Here is a 22,739-nt window from a genome sequence, read left to right on the forward strand (position 1 = left end):
TTGAAAAACCAGTCGTTGGATCTCCTCCAAAATTGGACACCATCTACAAAGTTCATAGATCATCATATCCAATTGTTAGAATTCAAATTAAAAGTAGGTAGTTAGTTGATTGGTGAGGATATTTCTTACCAATTATCCAAAAAATTCAATCTCCAAATCACGACCATTATGGAATTTTCAACTGTAGGCTTCCTCTATAAAGTCTAAAGTTTGGGTAATAATATGGAACAAAAATCGAGTTGAATTGAGCTCCCAATCACAAGCCATAAGCCTTTAGATTTTGGGTCTCCTATTCTTGGATTTCTTCCAAATTCGAGAGCAATTCTCCACCATTTTCATTCAAACTTATTCCCACCACTTCTAAACCATATTACCTACAAGTTCTATGAAGGAGTAACTACGTTATAGGCACGAGGGTTTATGTTCGCGAAGATCTGAGTTTTGGTGAGGTATTTAGTGATTTAAGGGCAGGGGAGTGAGTAACTGCGTTATAGGAACGAGGGGTGGACAAACGACGACAGAATCATGCCGGTAACGGTGTCAGAGTCATTGGCATTTCGTCGAAAGGAGAAGAGGGAAAAAACTAAGGTTTCGGTCTGCATTTCGGGTGAGGAAAACGAACCGATGGGTCTCGATTTTGGGTTGCATTCTCGAGTCGCTCTCGTTGTCGCCTAATTCCAATGGCCCAGTCATCGCGGCCCAAGCCCAACACATACGTAGGAATCTAGTGGGCCACGCAACGACCCAACACTCACGCCCCAGCCCGAATGTCGACTCACGTGCTCTCTTTGCTCAGCATGTGACAAACGCGTGCCCTAATTCAAACGCAGCTCAGCTTTAGCTCACACGATGGCTTGCTTCGACTTGGGTCCTCATTTCGTTTAGCTCGGCTTCTTGACTTAGGCAGCTTGGTATACAGATAATATACAGTTTCCTAAGTTTTCGACCCTCCTAAAGCCAGTTTTTACCTATTCCTATTCACCCAAGTTTAATTAGTTTTAGTGTTTATATTGGAATTAATTATGCTTAACTAGGTTAGATATTATTAGGCCGTAAATGTGTCATATGAATTGTTATAGATGAGAATTAGGCGTTGGAATATAGTTTTGAAGCGACTATCAAATAATTAGTGACTTCAACCAAGACGAACCAAGTAAGCGGCCTTACTGTTGGAGTTAGATCATTAATTAATGTATAATGGGGCATGACCTGTAGCTTCTGCATGAACCATATTATATGTGTAACGCTTATGTTCTGTGATGCTTATTTGTTCCTTGTATTGTCATGAGATGTATGTCACATATGCATGTATATCCATTGCACTATTTTTAGGAATGAATTGAAATGTCATGTATGAAATGTAATGTCTTACCTGTAAAGTTTGTGATGGACTATGAGATGTTTTCCATGCGTATATGTTGTATACATGAAATGGAAAGAGAAAGGAAATGAAACAAATATTATCTTGGGAATGTAAATCATGGGACCTCATGCATGTATGTATGTCATGTGCATCGGGATATTTTATCATTATGTTATCATATTACGAATACGTTTGATATTTATGTTCACCATGAAATCATGTAGGCCTTTTATTTTTTTGTGACATCCGATGACATGTAATGTGTTGTGCTCAACCAAATTAGGCCCAAGGGGTACGTATACAAGCCCGCCTAGTGGGCCTATGTTCGTTTACGTGGGCCATGTATGAAGAAGTACCCTGCATCCAATCCTGCCGAACATTGGAAAGGGCCTAAGGTTATACTATGTTAATAAAAGATAGTTCCTACTCATGTATTGTGTGTGTTTGCATATCTAACTCCAACAGTGGGGTGACTTACTGAATATTTCATAAAATACTAAGTCACGTGCTACCCTTAAATTTTCAGGTAAAGCTCAAGCTCCCATGCACGGATGACGGTGAACGCTGAGAAGGTCATGGAAGTCAAAATAAAGCTAGGATAGTAGATCGCTTTAAATTTTAAATTAGTAGTTGATAGGTGACATTGAATTTCAATTAGTAGTTGTTAGATGTTTTATGCTAGTTTGATTTATATTTAAAACTATGTTATGTTTAATTTTGTGTTTTGAATTGAATACGTAAGTCCATGGCTTTCTTTGAAAGGTAATTATTATGAATTTTCGCATATATGACCTAAGCATGCATAGGTTGACATCACTAATTAGGTTAAGAAAATTAGGGGCGTTACAAAGAGTGCCAATAAACCATTCCCCCAATCCACTATGAGCCTATACACAAATTCTTCGAGCAAGGTCAATCCCTATCAGTTTCTGCATCTCAAAGGAGCATTTCCATAGAAAACAATGAAAAGAAATAACCTCAAGAATGTGTCCAATTGAAAGAAAGTCGTTTCAAGTAGAATTTGGACAATTTTTAAGTTTTCGGGCGAGTTGCAGACTGAGGACAATTTTTTAAAATTAAGTGTTGAATCGGTATGGCAACCCTAGACGAGGTGAATAGGGTTTTAACGATAAAAGTATTTAAACGTAATTAATTTTTTTAATTATGAAACTTTTTACAAATGAGTAGAAAATGATAATTACTATAACAAATCACAATAATAATTTTGAAATTAAATAGGAAAGAATCAGAAAATATGACACTGAAGTTTTATAGTGGTTCGGTCAAACTTGACCTACTCCACTCCCCAAGCGTCTCTTGGGAATTTGAATAAACAACTTTCTCGACGACTCTTTCCACGAATTAGAGTCAAACCGCTACACCGCTCTTTTTACGAGTTCAAGAGCAAACTCAATTATTTCCACGACATAGGATCAAACCGGTACAAGTATTTGAATTTGGTAGTAACACACAACTCTATGAAAGAGTAGATTTTGAAGCACTCACAACTATTTTCTAACAATAAAATAAAAAATCTCCCTAAAAAATGAGATGAATAAAAATAAAATTGGAAGCTTACAAATGAGGATTTGAGATTTAATGAGAGTTGTGTTAAAAATGCCCGAAAATTAATGAGTTTGAGAAAAAAGTGGTGAAAGGTAAGAATTAATATTGACCGTTGAATTAGGTTGAAGTAATGGAAGGGGAAGATTGAATGTAAATAAATAAGAATATTATTCAAATTCATTTATTTAATTTTTTTTAATATAATATAAAAATAATAAAAACCAATGTGAGTAACGATGAAATCACCGTTCAAAATTTATTATAAATATAATAATATAATAATAATAAGTTACATTAAAATTTTAAAATTTATTATAAATATAATAATATAATAATAATTAAAAGTATGTGAGTAACCACTAAAAAAATTAAATATAATATAGTATTAATAAAAATGGATGTGAGTAACATTCGTATTTATAATTTGTAAAAATAATTTTATTTAGAAATATAATAAGAAGAAAAACTCTACCATTTGTTGCTTTTCTAAAATTATAAGTGTATACTTTCATTTGTCCATCATTTTGATTTAGCTGCCACCTCATCAGTAGATTGTCTTGATTGTATTTCTTTGTTTTAGCTCTCATTGGAGAGATTGAGAAGTTGTTAAAATTGTTATTCCTACCGTGACCGTTCAAAATACTTGAAAATAGTTAATAGTTCAAAATACTTGAAAATAATTATTAGTTAAAATATCAATTAATTGATTGAAATTAATTAAAATAAGATCGAGGGCTAAAAAGCCAACATTAAGATAACACACTCAAAGATGTTTCTCCAAACCACCAATTCCTTCAACTTGAGGGAAGGACAAGGAAGAAGTTCTTTGAAGAAAGTGGGCCTTGAAAATCCCTAGAATCGGCGGCCCAATAAAAAATCCCCTGTTTTGAGCTCCAACGAGAGCATATTATGGATGAATTTTGGAGACAAATATCTTATGCTACAATACACAAGAAGATATGAAATCAATCCTTAGCTCTTTCTTGTAACACCATCTTTAAGTTTCATAAAAAAATCGAGGGAAGAAACGTTGTAAATGGAGCTGTAGAAGACGAGTTTCAAATGGCGGCACAATACAAAACACGTGTCTTCTACCTGTCCAGAGGAAGAATACAATGACGTGGCCGGTTTAGTTGAACTGGCTATGTCAAACTACCATCCAACCTTCCCTCAATTTTTCTCAATTTTAAATCTCTTCCATACTTCTCATAAAAAGAAAAAAAAAATTATAGTTCCAGAAATAACAAGGAATCTAAGGAAGAAAACTTGAAGTAATTCTGATACCGAAACTCAAGAACGAAGGTCTCGACCGTCAACAACGAGGTAAGTAGTCATCTTGGACTTTTCTTAAGAAATACTTGTACGAATCACTTGGATTTTTGTATAAGCATTAAACCAATATGAAATAAGGAAATATGAAAGACAACACTAAGAACCGTGAGCATTAAACCGATCAAATTGTTCGGAATTTAAGTAATGTTAAAATAACTCACTCAATGAACTCCTCTGTCTATAAAATTTTAATTTTGAACATATTATAGCATGTTAGATTATTTATGAAATTTGATAGTCATTGGGTAAGGTAAGAATAATGTAAAATGATCATAATGCCCCTAAGGTAATTTACCTTCGGTTCGTGACCTATATGACCTCCAATGCTATGAAACTCTATAATATATATTATTTTATGATATTTGATAATTTTGTGAAGTTTGAAAGCCATTTGAACTCATTAAGTCGTTAAACCAAGAATTATAGGTAAAATGACCAAAATGCCTCTAGAGCATTTATGATTTCTAAGACTCTTCTAGAACTCTCTAAAAAATTTATTATGACTTTATGACGGTTTAGCATAACTCATACATGTTACTATGGTGAAATTATATGTTTATGAAGCATGTTACAATTTATGCCTCAAGTAATTATTGAAACCTTAGAACTTACAAAATTGAGAACCAAGAACATTAACACACGCTCTACAACTGGCAAGGTAAGAAGCATGATAGATACCACTCAAGAGAAAGGGACCAAGGTCCTAAAGCTCAGAAACTCAAGAAAACTCCCAAGTCCTCCCACAGTACAAGGTGTTTATGACTCAAATTATGTCACTCGAAACATTTGAAGCCTTGGGCATAGGTATTCAGGTTGTATCACAGGGTAAGGCCTTGAATGTAGGTATTCAGACTATGCCTCTTGCAACGCATGAAGCCTTGGGCATAGGTATTCAGACCATATCACAGAGCAAGCCTTGAATATAGACCTAGACTACATCGCTTGGAACGTAAGAAGCCTTAGATGTAGGTTTTCATACCTTATCGAAGGGAAAGCCCTAAGGTGCGGGTTCAGACTACGTCACTTGAAACGCATAAAACCTTTAACGTAGGTTAAGACTATGTCGCTTGGAACGCAGTAAGCCTTGGACATAGGTTGTTAGGTTCATGATTGATACCGCAAATCCTAGAGAGAGTGACTTGGAGAACGAACCAAGAACAAGACAACGATCAAGGACGAGAACATGGATTAATATCAAAGTCCTAAGAACAATAACCTTAGTACTAAGGCCCTTAGACTAGAACCAAGGTTTCAGAATCTAAGAACCAAGGTCCTCAAGATAGATCATGATAAGAACCTACAAGTCAAGAATAGAACTAAACAGTCTAAGTATTTATAACAAGAACCAAAACAAGAAAAGAAAGAATCAAGTACCCTAAGGACGTGATTTAAATGAAAGTAAATTTCGTTTACTTAATTTTTTTATAGAGAATAAATGAAACCGTCTAAATAGTTGATACAAGATCCACTATCAATATTTGTTCTTCATTATATTTGATACGGTTGGGATTTATGCCCTAAAGTCTCGTAATTAATTATTTAGTTTTTAACAATAATTTTATTATTTTATTTGTAATTTAATTTTTATACATGGTATGAAAATCCAAGGTTATTAATATAATCTTGAATAGTATGTAGTTGACATACAAGAAGATCGTGTTCAAGTAATAACATAAAGAGTCTATACTCTATAGTATATGGATAAGGTTGGGTGCCTTATCCTGATAACACAATTGATACGACCCACTTTGTAATTGTTACAAATGATTTGATCCAAATCGTTCATGTGGAGACATATAAGTGGAAGTATCCTACACAATGAGTTTTGTATAAGACTGGACCAATAAATATTTAATCACTCTTTATAAATCCGTTAATTGAGAAGATTAATATTTCACATGATGATTATATGCAACCCGATTTTAATCTTGAGTGAGTTATGAACTCTTTACTATGAGGGCATGTCCTTTGATTTACATGGGTGAGAATGACTCTTTTAGCCGATTCAACATGTTTACCATTTTGGGGACTTGGACCAAATAGGAAGTTGGGAACATAATATCATGAGATAGAATTCACTTCTTTCCATATAAGGGAAGTAGATGAGTTATTCTATTAAGTACTGATTTTGGGACTTAAACAATGGGGCCCACCATCTCATTTGACCCGAGAGGGACTTGGTTTATGATTGGGTCATATAAACAAATTGTTCATTAGAGAATTAGTGGTATTTAAGGCGAAAGATGTAATTACGGTATAAAACAGACTTTTGTCCCAACTGTAATTATGAACAAATTGTGAATGATCGACTTGTTTGTAATGATTATACCAATGGACATAACTTGTCCTCTAGTGCATAAGAGTGCAACTCTAGGTCTATAATGGAGTGACCTATAATTAATGAATGAAAATTGATTAATTAATTTGATATCATTTGAGCTTATAATCTATAGGTCTATAAAATCCCTTACTAGCTCATAGTAAAGCTAAAATATTCAATTTATTTGAAAAAAAATTTGAAAGGTTGAAATTTATATTAGATATATTAAATATAAAAGAAAATAAATTTAATTTAAAATGTTAAATTAATATTAATATATTAGATATATTAAATAAATAGATAAAATATATTTAATTTAAAATATTCAAATTAATATTTAATATATTAGATATGTTAAATATAAATGGAAAAAAATATATTAATTAGAAAATTTCAAATTATTAAATAATTTAATATATTAAATAGGTTAAATATAAATAGAAAAAATATATTAATTGAAAGATTTTAAATTAATATTTAATATATTAGATATTTTAAAGAAAAAATATATGGATGGTATTTGATATATTAAATAAATATATATTTGAAATTTGATTGAGATTGAAATTAATTAAATATATATTAAAATATCTTATAATATTTAAATATGATTTATATAAAATATTATATTCTAATATATTAAATATGCAAATATATTATTTGACAAATATGAGTCCCTATAAATAGGACCCTCGGGTTAAGTCAAAGACACATGATCTCTCCGACTTTTTTTGGAGAATTAACTTACATCTACGTAGAATTCTCGAAACTCTCCTCCAATCTCTTTGGAATTTTCTTTCAAGAGTGTCCCACAAGCCTTAGCTTTGTGTTCGAGTACTAATAAGGAAGATCTTGTGGAATGTTCATAAGCCTTTAACTTTGTGTTCGAGTTATAATAAGGAAGATCTTGTGGAATGTTGAAGAACTTCTAGTTGGAATACTCTGAAGAGTTTTGGAAGCTAGGATTTCTAGTATTTATTCTTTTTTTTTTAATTCATAATAAAATCAAAACGGTTACCAATGCTTCAGCTATGGATGAAGAGTTTATTCCCTTCAATTGGTATCCGAACCTATTAATTTTTATATTGAATTAAGAATAATAGGGTGGATATTTGAATTCTCATATATGTGATATATGTAATATTGTTGTGTAAAATTGATTGTTTTTGACATATTGTGTGACATTAGATTTATGGATTTGTTAGATAAATGTATACAGTTATTTGGAATTCTTCTAACAAAAAAAAAAAAAAAAAACGATTTTGAATGGTAAAAGATAATTCTAAAATTTTCAAACCCTAATTTTGTGGAATAGTTATCCAGAGATCTCAACATAATTTTATTAGATTATTAGATTTGACATTGTTCATCTACATAGCAGAAGTTTTATTAGATCTCAACATAAGGGAATGAACTCTTCATCTACATATTAGAAGTATTGAGAATCGTTTTGATTTTATTATAAATTTAAAGAAAAACAATAAATACGAGAGTAAGAACTCTACCTTTATAGAAACCCTAGCTTACAAGACTTCTCGGAATATTCCAACCATCAAAAGTTTTTAAACATTACACAAGATCTTCTTCACTATGACTCGAACACAAGGTCAAGGCTTGTGGGAGCCTCTTAAAAGAAAATCCCAAAGAGATTAGAGAATGAGAGTTTTGAGAATTCTTGTAAATGTAAGTTCATTCTCTAGAGAAAGTGGGAGAGATCGTGTGTCTTTGGCTTAACCCGAGGATCCTACTTATAGAGACTCTTGGAGAATATTTGTCAAATAATATATTTATATATTTAATATATTATGATATAACATCTTATACAAATCATATTTAGATATTATACAATATCATAATATATATTTAATTAATTTGAATCTCATTAAAATTTCAAATAATATTTATTTAATATATCAAAATATGAGATTTAATATTTAATTGGATCAAATATAATAAATATATTTTTTATTTAAAATATCTAATATATTAAATATTTATTTGAAACCTTCCTATTAATATATTTTTTTTCCATTTTTTCCATTGGTATTTAACATCTAATATTAAATATTAATTTAACCTTTCAAATTAAATATATTTTATCTATTTATTTAATATATCTAAAATATTAATATTAATTTATCATTTCAAATTAAATTTATTTTTTCCTTTATATTTAATATATCTAATATATTAAATATTAACTTAACCCTTTAAAAAAAAATTTCAAATAAATTGAACCTTTTAACGTTACTATGAGCTAGCAAGAGATCGAGCTCAAATGATACAAAATTAATTAATTAAACTTTTTAATTAAACAATTTCTATTTATTAACTATAGATCACTTACACTATAGACTTAGAGTTGCACTCTTATGCACTGTAGGACAAGTTATGTCCATTGATATAACCATTACAAGCAAATCGATCCTTCGTTCATAATTATAGTCGAGTCAAAAGTCCATTTTTTCCCTATTATTACATCTTTCACCTTAAGTACCAATGATTCTCTAATGAATAATTTATTTATGATCCAATCATAAACCAAGTCCCTCTCGGGTAAATGAGAGAGTGGGACCCCATTGTTCAAGTCCCGAAATCAGTACTTAAAAGAACAACTCATCCCATTCCCTTATATGTAAAGGAGTGAATTCCATCACATGATATTATGTTCCCAACTTCCTATTTGGTCAAGTCCCAAAATGGTAGGCATGTTGAATTGGCTAAAAGAGTGATTCTCACTCATATAAATCAAAGGACAAACCCTCACAGGTAGAAGTTCATAACTCACTCAAGATTAAGATCGAGTCGCATATGATCATCATGTGAAATATTAATCTTCTTAATTAACGGATTTATAAGAGATTTTAAATATTTCTTGGTCTAGTCTTATACAAATTCATTGTATAGGATACTCCCACTTACATGTCTCTAGATGTAACGACCCAAATTTTTTTACTTAATTTAAGGTCGCTACCGTATACGTACCATAAACATTGAATGCGAAAGACTTCATTCAAATTTCATAAAACATAACTTTTATCTTAAAACACAGCCATGGACTTACGTGTTTCGAAAACATCTTTCAAACGACACCACAAAAGACTAAATAAAATGAATAAGAGTTTAAGTTAGAAACAACCTAGTCTAGCCTAAGTCTAAGAAAACAACTACCACTACCCTATGCATGTGTCATGGTCTCGAGTTGTGATGCCATCGTCAGCCGTACAGGAATGCCTTGCCTTAACCTGAAAAATGTAGTAGCCCATGGCTTGAGTATTTAAAGAAATACTGAGTGAGTGACTCCACTATTGGGGTTAAATGCAACAATCACATGCAATGAAATGATGGGACCTATCTTTCGTTTCGTTTCGTTTCGTCTTTCCTACGGTGATGTCCTAAACGGGTAATCGTGGACGTGTACCATATACTCTACACACAGCCCATTCGTGCGAGTATGAGCTCACCAGCTAGTTCGCACACCGCTGGGTCACTTTCCTTATCCGGTGGGCATACTCTAGGAGCCCCTTATGTCGGGACCCGTTAAAACTAGTAACCGTCACGGCAGCGCTATGCAAGCATAACGATCGTTGTTCTGCCGTTGAATGTACGCGTCCGTACCATCGTGATGGGATAAGGGTATCCCTCAGATGCATGAACACACATAATGCATGAGATCCCCCCTACTTCTACATTTATCATTAATGAACATAACTCCCTATCACGTTCCATGCTTCATGTCATTCTCATTTTCAATTTACATTTCATACATATTCCTATCTCAGATAGTTTATCGTGTTTCATGTCATACAATTCATGCTATTTACATTCAAATATAAGAGACATAACATAACGTTCTATACTTTTAACATAACATTTCATCATATACACATCATACCATGACATATTGTATCACAATGTATCATATCATAAACAAGTCATAACGTAAATCGTAGTCATATCGTTTTCTAACTTATCAGTCATATCATTATAAGAACGTAACCTAACGCTATCGTTCAATCAATCTATCACAAACTTATCCCTTTCTACCCGTAGCCTAATCGTATTCTTCCATCAATCTCTCTTATCCATATCACTCCGGTGTGTAACCTAACCTTAACGTTTCATGAACATATTTGACTCCTATCGTTACATTTCGTTTTGTGCATCCTTCTCGTATCATATCTCAAACATATCATTGAACACATCGTACTTTAATTATTATCAGATAATTCACATATTATAACATATACATAACAAATAAGAAGCATATTGATCCACAGACAATTCATACATATCAATATATATGACACGTGCAGAGCCACAGAGCACGTGTCAACAGCAAATATAACCATGCTGATAGTAAGGTCACTTACCTGGCTAGCTTAAGTCGTTGTCACGAATATATCTTTAATTAAAGTTCGATTCCGTCCTTTGAAATCCGAGTCAACCTATATGAGCACATGACATTAGTTTCAGGTTTGAACTCTATAAAATTATTTCTCTAATTTATATTTGCCGTCATAAAATTTTGACTTTCCTGTTAAACAAAATTCAACTTAGTTCATTGTCCTCTGATATTTCATTTTTTTATTGTTAAATTGTGTTCAACAAATCTTTCCTCAATCTCCCTCCCTCTCTCTCTCATTATTTTCATTATGTACATAGATTTTCAATTGTGTAAACAGATATTACTGGCAATTTTTGAGTCGATTGATTGACTACGATCTTCCAGTTTATAGATTGTCAACTAAAATTTTATTAAATCGGATATGAGATCTGATTATTACCGAACCTAGTAAAATATGAAACAAGATTTGATTCTAAATTAATTTCTTAAAACAATAATATAAAGGAAAAGAAAATCTGAGATAGGATTTTACCATAATGACAGACCAAAATCTCTAAATCTGCAATATGATTATGTTAGAAGCCATTTTACTTCTTCTCAAATCTGACCATTGTTGCAATTTGCTTATGTTGAAAGCCATTTTACTTCTCAAATCTGACCATGGTTGTTTTTCTGTTTCTTTTTGTAGTTGGGGTAAGGATGGGTTGAGTAGAGATAATTGTTGGGGAGGGATGGGAGGTCAGTGGAGAGAAGGGAAAATGTTGTTTTTTTTGTTTATTTATTTATTTATTATTATTATTGTTATTTAACTATTTTTTTTATAATTTTTTTATTTATAATTTTTTTTTTCATTTGTAACGATTACAAAGTGAGCCGTATCAATAGTGTTACCAGGATAAGTCACCCAACCTTATCCATATACTATAGACTATTTAATTATTACTTGAACAAGATCCTCTTGTATGTCAACCACATCTTTTTCAGGATTACATTAATAACCTTAGATTTTCATTGAATTGAGAACAATTAAATTACAAATAAAATAATAAAAATTATTGTTAAAAACTAAATAATTAATTACGAAGCTTTAGGGCATAAATCCCAACAATGAGAATGTTGGCCCCCGAGCGGGTGGATTGTAAGAGAACATCCGTTGGAGAAGCGAATGAAACATTTCTTATAAGGTTGTGGAAACCTCTCTCCCTAGCACACGCGTTTTAAACACGTGAGGTTGACAACTATAAAGCTATGTTCTTAGCTCCCGAAAGGATAGATATCCTGAATCAACTACAAAAGTCATTTTTACCCATGCTAATCAAAGGAGAAGTCTTTGAAGGAAAGAGTTCATAACTCACCCAAGATTAAGATCAAAGTCGCATATGGTCATACACTAAAATATTAATCTTCTGAATTAACATATTTATAAAGAAAGATTAAATATTTTGTGATTTAGTCTTATACAACATTGTTAAGATACCCCCACTTACATGTACCTAGGTAAACGATTTAAATCAAACCATTTGTAACAATTACAAATGACTCTTATCAATATTGTTACCGAGATAAAACACTCAACCTTATCTTTATACTATGGACCTTTAAGATTTTACTTAAACATGATCCTCATATGTCAATCACTTACCGTTCAATATTATATTAGTAACCTTGACTTTTTCATACACGGGTTAATATTAAATTACAAATAGAATATAAATCCTAGATTGTCATATCGCCGACTCTGTGGGTGTCACATGTTTGTGTAGAAAAAATTGAAGGAATTCTAACAACGCGCCTCTAGCATTGAACACGCACCCTCATAATTTAAGCAACCAACGAGCGAGCACTAGGGTGCGAGTACTCCTCCCAGATGTGCGTGTGTACTTGTGCGTGGCTGGTCCTCTTGGTGTGTGGAAACGCATGGCTGTGTGGGGTGAGCTCATTTTTGTCCGGTTCTTTGGAGTTCCTAACATGCAAAAAAAAAAAAAAAACTAATTGGGTGAGGCATGCTTCATCCATGTAAGTAGCTACTCGGATTTTCTCAAAGTAATACTTGTAGAAATTGCTAGGACGTTCTAGCATGTGTGCCTATCTTGCCTTAGGTGGTTAGAATATGCATGATTAGAACTCAAGAATGTGCAATTTTGATGAGAAGCTATGTATGTTCTGGAAAATTATGGAAATGCACCTAGGATGAGGTATGTCTGTTTTCATGCTTTCTGCTGTGTAAGAAAGGAAGATGAGATATTGTGATCTATGTTTTAGGTGTTGATGAATGTTATCATCTTGTTGAGAATGCATGAATGTTTAGATTATGTTTTTTGTGCTTTATGTGAACGATAGGAATAGCTTCTTAACAAAGCATGCATTAATGAACCAAATTAGGAATATGGCGCTAGAGCTCAAGCAGGTTTCATGTTGACCTAGATTAGTACGTTTCCAGTAGACCGAGTACCTAAATATTGTGAGTGGAAATCAAAGGCCTAAACCTAAGTACACCTAAAGAAATGGTTTAGTCTCGATGAGCTAACTTGGAGTGACCTAAAAAACACGAAATAAGATCTGAACTACCTAGACATCATAAGAATCTCTTAAACTTACACGACACCCCAAGAAAATCTAAGAGAAGTTATGAGACTACTAAATGATATCAATTTGAGGAAGTCACTACTGTGTGTAGAGTAAACCAACGTTGAGAGGGGGACAAAAGATTTCACAATTAGATAATTTAAAGAGTCACTAGAATGTGTGGAATAAACCAGCCCTAAGAGTAGATGACATGAGAAATTACTGTGTAGTAAACTAACATTAAGAGGGGATGAGGGGCTACACATGTAGACGATATGAGGAACTACTATTTGTATGTAGAATAAACCAGCCTCGAGAGGGGACGAAGGAATACATAAGTAGTTAATTGAGAAGCTACTATTGTGCATAGAATAAACGAGCCTTGAGAGGGGATGATGATAGACTACACAAAATAGATGACATTAGAAGCTACTACTATATGTAGAATAAACCAACTCTGAGAGGGGACGAGAGACTACGTAAACAGTTTAGCTCGTGATAAGTACCACTAACGTGTGTGGTCAGGGGATTGTTGAATTACGCCAAAACCCCTTAGGACCTAAAGAATAGTCCGTGGTAACTTACTAAAGGATGCGATGAGAACGTACAAACAGGTTGCTTACGGAATATTTTAATACTTACCCATTTCCCCTTTTTATTTTTTCAAGTTTTCGCAGTTGCTAATTAAGGTAGAGGGGTGTTCGAAAGGTGTGCCGTTTATTTCAGAGCATTAGTCCATCTTAATATTTGGAGGGTTTGTATTTCGGTAGGTAACAGGGACAAGAATAAGACCCCTTATTTTTTAAAACATTTTCTTTTTTTTTTTACTAATTGTCCATTGACAAAAATATTTATTACACCATTTCAAATTTGGGATAAAATTATATTAATAGGAAGGGTTTTAGCCTTTTTTTTTTTTTTTTTTTTTTTGTTTTAAACTTCATCATCGAGAGGGCATTTTTGTAACTTTACGAATCTAGGGTTTTCATTGCTCCATAGAATAAATATATTGGCGTTGCTAAACCTCTAACCCTCTTCACTTCGTCGAGTATTGGTAGCGCCGAAGAGCCCTGAACTCTCCTTCCTTTCTTTCTTCAGTTCGCTGATTATACGATTCAGCTATGGCGACTGGAGCTGCACCGCCGCGTCAACTCTCACAGAAGGAGGCCGACATTCAGATGATGTTGGCCGCCGAGGTTCATCTTGGAACCAAAAACTGCAATTTCCAAATGGAACGTTACGTTTTCAAGCGCCGTAATGATGGTATGTTTTCACTCTACTCGCCTTTAGATCTTATTTTGTTAGGTTACTCGAGGTTTTGTTTTTTCTCCATTCTTTTCGGTGTTACTCGAGGTGTTGTTCTTAAATTATTTCCCTATAATTTCTCCGAACTTTATGGTGATTATAGTTTCTTACACTTATCTGTGGTTCCCTGGTTAAGCTTGCGTTTGTTTATTTTTAGATTTGAAGTTTCGGTCTCCCTATTTTTCTGTTATATCTTTTTAGATTTTACTGTGTTTTCCGAGGATCTAGCATTGAATATTCTCCAAACTATTCTCCATTTGGTTTTGTATGTTTGGTGTGACTCGCGTCTTATATGGTTTCAGAAATGAACTGAAGCCATGCGTGTTCAACTGCAGACCATTGTCTGTTATTCATGGTTTAGAGATCGGAGTTCTTAGTCTGTTGCCTTTAAGCCATATTTGATTTTATCTTATTGCAGGCTCAATGAGGATTATCTCTACGATATGGATATGTTAACTTATATGAATTTTTATACTATTGTTGCTTGTGATTTTTTTTTGAAACCCTTTGTTTGCTTTCAGGAATCTACATCATTAACCTTGGTAAAACATGGGAGAAACTTCAGCTGGCTGCTAGAGTAATTGTGGGTATCGAGAATCCTCAAGATATCATTGTTCAGTCTGCTAGGCCTTATGGTCAGAGGGCTGTTTTGAAGTTTGCTCAATACACTGGTGCGCATGCAATTGCTGGAAGGCACACTCCCGGAACATTCACCAACCAGCTTCAGACCTCATTCAATGAGCCACGTCTTCTTATACTTACTGATCCTAGAACTGATCATCAGGTATTTAACCTTAGAAATAAACAATAGTTCATGGTTTAAAATTAAGGCCAAGAAAAATTGTTATATATTATCAATTATGATACAATTCATGTTTTTTCTCCTTAGATTTATTTGTGCTTGCATTCGCTTGATGCTGTTGTTTTTCAATGTTTTCTTGTTGATTTTGACTTGCAGCCCATTAAGGAAGGTGCCCTTGGGAACATTCCTACAATAGCCTTTTGTGACACTGATTCCCCAATGCGTTATGTTGATATTGGAATCCCTGCTAACAACAAGGGGAAACATAGCATAGGATGTTTGTTCTGGCTTTTGGCGAGGATGGTTCTCCAAATGCGTGGAACAATTCGTGCTGGACATAAATGGGATGTGATGGTAAATTCTAAATTCAAATTTCTATATGGACTGTACAAACCACGATCTGACTCAAAAATTTTAAATTAATTATTGCTATGGGAACTCATTTCCTTGTGTAGGTGGATTTGTTTTTCTATCGTGAGCCTGAGGAGGCTAAGGAGAAAGAAGAGGAAGAGGCTCTTCCGCCCCCTGATTTTGGCATTGCCGACTATGGTGCTGCTCCACTTGTTGCCTCAGATCAATGGTCTGCACAAATTCCTGATGCTCAGTGGGGTGCTGCAGATGTGGTTGTTCCAGCTGCTACTGCTGCTGCTATTCCACCTCCCTCCAGTGTCGAGTGGACTTCAGAGCCAGGTTGAATCTTAGCTTTTGCTTTAAATTGTTTATTTGAATATCTATCTGCTCTTTGGGGTGGTTATCCCCATGTGAACTAGCTTTCTTCGCTTTGAAGAAGTTTTTCCTCTCAAACTAGTCAAGTCATTTTATTTGTTTTCCGTTCGAAGGTGATTATTAGTACCTACCTCATACTGCCAATCACCCTGATCTTTGGTACTACACTTTTTTGCATCTTAGACATCATTTGACCAGGAGGTGTTAGATGCAACTAACTAGCAGAAGTGCTTGTAGATGGCTAAAAGTACTTAACCAAGCAATTAATAGTTTGCTAAATTATGTGCTTCGGCTTAAATACTTTTCTTTTCCCAACATACATTCACCATCTCACTCTTTTTTCTTCGTTGCAGCTGCTTTGGCAGCAGATGGATGGGATGCCGCAGTATCTCCCCCACTATCAGCACCTGCAGTTGACGGTGCAGCACCTCCCTCCGCCAACGGTGGTTGGTATTGAGAAATAGATGGTTCCGAACCAATTGTACTCCAAATGTTTTAATTACTATGACTTTTTGCCTGTTTTGATTAGAAATGTCACCCTTTTTGGTTGGAAAATCGACTCAGTTCTTTTTTTTTCCTAGTCGAAGTTTTAGATTTTAAGATTGAAATTTGAACTTCAATACATTTTGAATGTCTCCTTACATTTGTTATTTTATTTTGGGATATATGAGAAGTTACGCAACCAAGAATAGTAGGAGTTATTAAGATAATGGCCATCCACCGGGAGTTTGGGATTTATTACCGATACTGATTTTACTGACAAATCCAATAAATTTAAGTGTAATGTATTGATTTTTCATTTCTTTGGAGTGTTTGTTTCAAGAATAAGTTATCAAGTGTGGTTGTGCTGTCCTAGGTTTCGTGGCTATTCTTGGTCTTTGTTTTGTCATTTTTTACACCTGTTTTATCTTGATTCTTCCCAATTTTAACAAGGAATTGCGTTTTTAGACACTGATTTTTATAGAAAATTTGAGAAGTTCACTATTGGTTAAACCCTTGATTTTAAACGTTTTTGAGCAGGAAGATATGTGCATATGAGTTGTGTGCATTGACGTACGAATTACATGGATGTTCTGCATACTTTATAAACTGTTGTTATACACGTTAACTTAAAGATGATTGGCTCATCAGATTGCTTTCAATGAGCACGTTTTTATGATAATTACTTTAGATTATATTTTAGGACTTTGGAGTCAATTGCCTATTTTATGTACATGTAAATGAAGCCACCTCTTTGTGACCACGCCCATGTATGAATATTTGTTGAAGCTTTATATTTTATTTAAGCAGTCTAACCATTAAATGACTTTTGATTTTCTATGGTGATACTTTATTTATTAGACTTTAGGTTCCAATAGAGTGTTTTTACTTTTATTGTTTATTTATTTTATTTAGTATTTCAGTATCTTGTTTTAAAGATGTTTTCTAACAGAGTGTTTTATGATGAAATTTTAAATGTTTAATTCCGCATAAAATCATAGATTATGATAACAGTAGCAACTTTAAGTTAGTAGAAATCAAGGGTCGTTACAGAGGAAACATGTTTAAATCAATTAAGCGAGGCTCCAATTGATTGTATTTATATATTACATACGAGGTATGATATGAATCATATCATATGATATTTTCCATGATAAAATTAGTTAAGAATTATCTTCCAAATCTTTTATTTTCATAATTATCATCCCACATACATTTAAATAGTACAGTACAGAATAATAGTTGGCCAGCAAGTGTGTATTCTGTATGTACTAATTATTTATAATTAAATTTGTATCTTTTTATTAAAATCACTTATTTGAGAAAAATTATTAATATTTATGATTAAAAAACAAATTCAAAAACCTAAGATTTAATGCATAGTTTATTTATTAATGAATTAAAATAAAATTAAAATTTAATACATATTATTAGTAAATTATTCTAATTGTAAGAATTCAAAAAAAAAAAAAAAAAAATGGCAGCAACCAACGAGTTGGCCCAACAGAAGTTCAATCCAAATCCCACCGGAGGACACGGCCCAACCCACAGACGCCGCGGAAGACGCGTGCAGAACGCCACCTGACGTGCATCTCCTCCTCCCTCCTCCCTCCCCCACAATGACACGTGTCGCACATGCAGATGCCGGTTATTCGACTCGGTATAGACATTGTTATATCGTTTTCTATATTTTTTTACTGCTGAATTTGACCTCAATAATTCAGTATAGCGTACTTTTCCCAAGTTCGAGTTGTTTTAAGATACAAAATGCTGAGTTATTAACGAAAATAAGTGGGATGTTCGAATAGAAAACCTCTCTTGACGATGCTTAGAGCAACTTCGAGGAAACAAAAGCCCAACGTATTTAAGTGTAGAGAGAACGCCAGCTAAGTTCAGCCAAGTAAGTGACCTTATTATTGCTATGCTTCTATGTGATGTTGTGTGTTGATGTAATGACCCGGAAAAAAAGAAAAATAAAATAATAATAACAATAAGTAAATAATAATTATATAAAAAAAAATCTCATATTTTGGAGAAAGTAACAAAGAAAGATGGCATATTTTGGGAGAGAAAAATTGGAAATAGCCTTCCCTTAAACAGATTTAATAGGGAAAATAGATAGAAAAGTGGCTTTACTATAGGATAGGCTAAAGATTGTTTGAATTAGGATGATGTATGAGTATGATGTTGTGTTGTGATGTATGTTAAATGTACGTTATTTATGTTTGATGCATGACATACATGTTATATTTGATGCACTTAATGACTTCTATGATGAGTGTGATGTATGCATGACGATGTTATTAACACGATGATGTTTTCCATGTTGAACATGCCTTATGATGTTGTTTGTCATATTGCATCATGTCGTTAACTTGACATAAGACACAACCCTAAGAGTATGAAAATGATATTAATGTAAATATCCATGAGCACGTGTTACATAGTGTAGCCAAAAGATGAGGCTAGAGGGTTGTGTCAGAAGAGATGTATATTTGGATTTAGAGGGACCTCATGCATATTGTATGTTCATAAGCATAAGGCTACTTCCCCTAGAGATGATGAGTGCGAACACGCACTGTATGATGAGTGCGAATGCGCACAGATGTCAATGCACACAGATGGGGGTGTTCATGAGGCGCATGACACTATTGGATTCCGCTAACCTCCGAACGTCGCTACAGATTAGCTTGACCAGAGGGTCCAGTGGGTGTGCGAGCGCCCTAGGATTCACACTCGCACATGTGAGTCGTGTGTAAGGAAGTACTACACATCCAATTTGTCTGAGATTGGAGGTTACCTTTAAGATGATTAGAGATAGGTCCCTAATTCATGATTGCATGTGTTTGCATTAGCATGAACCTTATAGTGGAGTCACTTACTGAGTATTTTTTTTCGCAATACTCAGGTCGTGTGCCATATCGTTTTTCAGGTAAAGGCAAGGTGCCCATGTACGGTTGACGGCGACATCGTGATCAGAGACTGTGACGCATGCAGAGGATAGTTGTATATTTAAAATTCCTAGTCTTGGTTAGGATAGGGTGTTTGCATTTCATTTATTTAAATTGTTTAATTTGTAATTGTTTTATCTTATTTTTAAATCCACATGATGTTTGAAACACGTAAGTTTGACAGTGTTTTCTAATGTTTTAACGTATTCTGAAGTTTTAAATTTTTCCGCTAATAAAGATGAGCATTCTTAGAGTTATATTCTGCATTAGAGATGAGCATGAGACGTTAGTGGCGACTCTAGATATATGGAAATTTAGGGTCGTTACAGTTGACATGTGCCCCTTGGTTTTACACGTATCATATATTTAATATATGTGAATTATTTATGAATCGATATGACTATGATATGATATGCATATGTAATGATATGTGAAAGGTATAATAACTCTTACGGTATGATGTGTTCAATGTTATGTTTGAAATAGGATATGAGCAGGATGCGATTAACGTATTGTAACGATATGACTAAGATATGTTCATGAAACGATATCGTTAGGATATGTATAGAAAACGATATAATTATGATAGATTGATAAAACGATATAGTTAGGATACATTCCTGTAACGATATGAGTAGGATACGTTTCTGTAACGGTATGACTAGGATACGTTCATGAATCGATATGAGTAGGACATGTTCATGAGCGATATGGTTAGGATATGTTTGAGAAATGATATGACTAAGGTATGTTCATGAAATGATACCGACTATGAGATGAATAAGGACGATAAGGCTATGACAAGTTGATAAAACGATATGTCTAGATGTGACGATAAGACTATGACAAGTTTAGGAAATGATATAACTAGATTATACGACTTACACGTGTCATTTATGTTAGGATCGCACAACAACGCACACACTCGATCTAAATGAACAAAAGAATGATAGAAAAAATGAAAGGAGAATATTGGCTAAAGGTTTATATGGATGACTTGAGACATGTAGAGTAAGAGAGAACATAAAGTATATTTTCAAAGTTCTTATGTAACGGATATATATGCTTTAGCTTACTATATATAGTTTTACCAGATATAACCGTATACTATATATAACTATCTATTGAATCGATAGTTTTTTACTGTACATAACTCTACAATTTAGTCATTTACCAAATATAGCTTTTATTTATAATTTACTTTATAGGTCATTTACCAAATATAGTTTTACTATGTATAACCGTTAACTAAGCTATAAATAAGCAGCAGACTCCATAACCTAACAATTCTCTCCGTTGTAGACGGATCTAGTCAACCAAGAATTTCATTCTCAAACGATCATGAGCATCTTCATTACACTATACCAATTGAGGCTTTGCACAACCTCAATATTTCAACAACACATTTTGTCAACATGTTGGATTCTTTGCACCCTCTATCTTTTCCAAACACATCACCATCTTCCACTAACCTGCGAGTAAAATGATATCGCCTTGTGTGTTTAGTCTTTAAATGATAGACCGTGTACTTCACTAACTGTATCACACTCTGACCATCACTATAAAGATTCTTTTCGTGCTGCTTCTTGCCCAATTCTTCCAGATAGTCGGTCATCTACAACGTCTTCTTTTTAGCTTCACTTATTATCACGTACTCAGCCTCAATACAACGCATTTTTGAAGCCCAAACATCCCATCATCCTTGCTCCCACTTGGTTGTGTCCTCCAACTATAGGGCCTCATCAAAGGGCTCTAGTTCCCTTTCATCAGCAACAGATAGTGTAATGAAGGTACATACATATCTGGTACTCTGATAGTACTGGATGATCTTCTCAACACCAGTTCAGGTGTCACTTGCTCTACCGTTGGTTCCTCTACAACAGTCTCAGGAGTTTCTTGAGTATCTGTTACAACATCACTAGGTGATTTTTTTCGCAAACCTCAACTCCCACTTGCTTCGTTGTCTTGGAACCTTGCTCGACATCTGGTTCCTCAGCAGTAGTCTCTGAAGTTTCATGAGTATCTGCTACAACATCACTAGGTGAGTTTCCCTACAACTCAAGTTCAACACCCACTTGCTTCGTGGTCTTGGAACCTTGCTCCACATCTGGTTCCTCAGCAATAGTCTCAGGAGTTTCATGAGTATCTGCTACAACATCACTAGGTGAGTTTCCCTGCAACTCAAGCTCATATCCCACTTGCTTTGTGGTCTTGGAACCTTGCTCCACATTTGTATGGATCATTTTCAACCACACTTTCTTCAATTCTCTGATAGTTCTTGTGAAGCTAACTCGTTTCTGCTTGTTCATAATGTAGTTCTCACAACGACCCATATCAATAAATTTCAGACCTTCTAAAACTCCTTTCGCAGCCAGCATCTTCATTCCTTTCACGCTCATATGTTCAAGTCTATTGTGTCATAGACTTGAATTTGAAGCACTCTCAGCAAAAACAACCATGTTCTTACACCCTGTAGTGGTGTATAAAGTTCCAGATTTTATGCCACGTGCTACCACCATAGCACCCTTCATAATCTTCCACGGACTCTTCCCTAACTCTGTTGCATAAGCTATGCTATCCAATTGACCAATAGAAATCGGGTTCTTCTTGAGACCAGGAATATATCTAACATCCTTTAATGTCCACTGATTTCCTGCTGGAGTTTTTATGCAGACATCCCCTTTTTTCCTTTAATTTCCAAATCTTTGTTGTCGGCAAGATACACTTTCTCGAAATTTTCAGACTTGAAATTTTGGAACGACTCTTTATTTGGAGACGAATGAAAAGATGCACCTAAATCCAAAATCCAGGATTCAATCGAACTGTCCACGTTGAGGATTAGAGCATCACCAATGTTTTCTGCTGAATTTATAGAATCATCATCTCCAGATTTGTGATTCTGCTTCCTCTTTGGTCTTGTACAATTTTTCCGAATGTGACCTTTTTCTCCAATATTCCAACACGTTACGTTTGGTCTATTT

General features: G+C 33.9%; 1 protein-coding gene across 1 annotated transcript; it reads left to right on the forward strand.

Annotated features, from left to right (window-relative positions):
* Positions 1 to 14,507: 14,507 nt before the first annotated feature.
* Positions 14,508 to 16,980, forward strand: LOC111471398 (40S ribosomal protein SA-like). Its single transcript, XM_023117118.1, has 5 exons — positions 14,508 to 14,757; positions 15,321 to 15,583; positions 15,758 to 15,955; positions 16,057 to 16,291; positions 16,681 to 16,980. The coding sequence occupies exons 1-5, from the start codon at positions 14,616 to 14,618 to the stop codon at positions 16,782 to 16,784; spliced, it is 942 nt and encodes a 313-aa protein (XP_022972886.1). The 5' UTR covers positions 14,508 to 14,615; the 3' UTR covers positions 16,785 to 16,980.
* The last annotated feature ends 5,759 nt before the right edge of the window (positions 16,981 to 22,739 follow it).

Source organism: Cucurbita maxima, unplaced genomic scaffold (genome assembly GCF_002738345.1).
Source record: "Cucurbita maxima cultivar Rimu unplaced genomic scaffold, Cmax_1.0 Cma_Scf00052, whole genome shotgun sequence".
NCBI classification, from domain to species: Eukaryota; Viridiplantae; Streptophyta; class Magnoliopsida; order Cucurbitales; family Cucurbitaceae; genus Cucurbita; species Cucurbita maxima.

Bases quoted from the DNA above. Each gene is read 5' to 3' on its own strand.
- LOC111471398 (XM_023117118.1), top strand. From the start codon at position 14,616: ATGGCGACTGGAGCTGCACCGCCGCGTCAACTCTCACAGAAGGAGGCC. The intron at 14,758-15,320 runs GTATGTTTTCAC...GTTTGCTTTCAG, and splicing joins TTTCAAGCGCCGTAATGATG to GAATCTACATCATTAACCTT. The intron at 15,584-15,757 runs GTATTTAACCTT...TTTGACTTGCAG, and splicing joins ATCCTAGAACTGATCATCAG to CCCATTAAGGAAGGTGCCCT.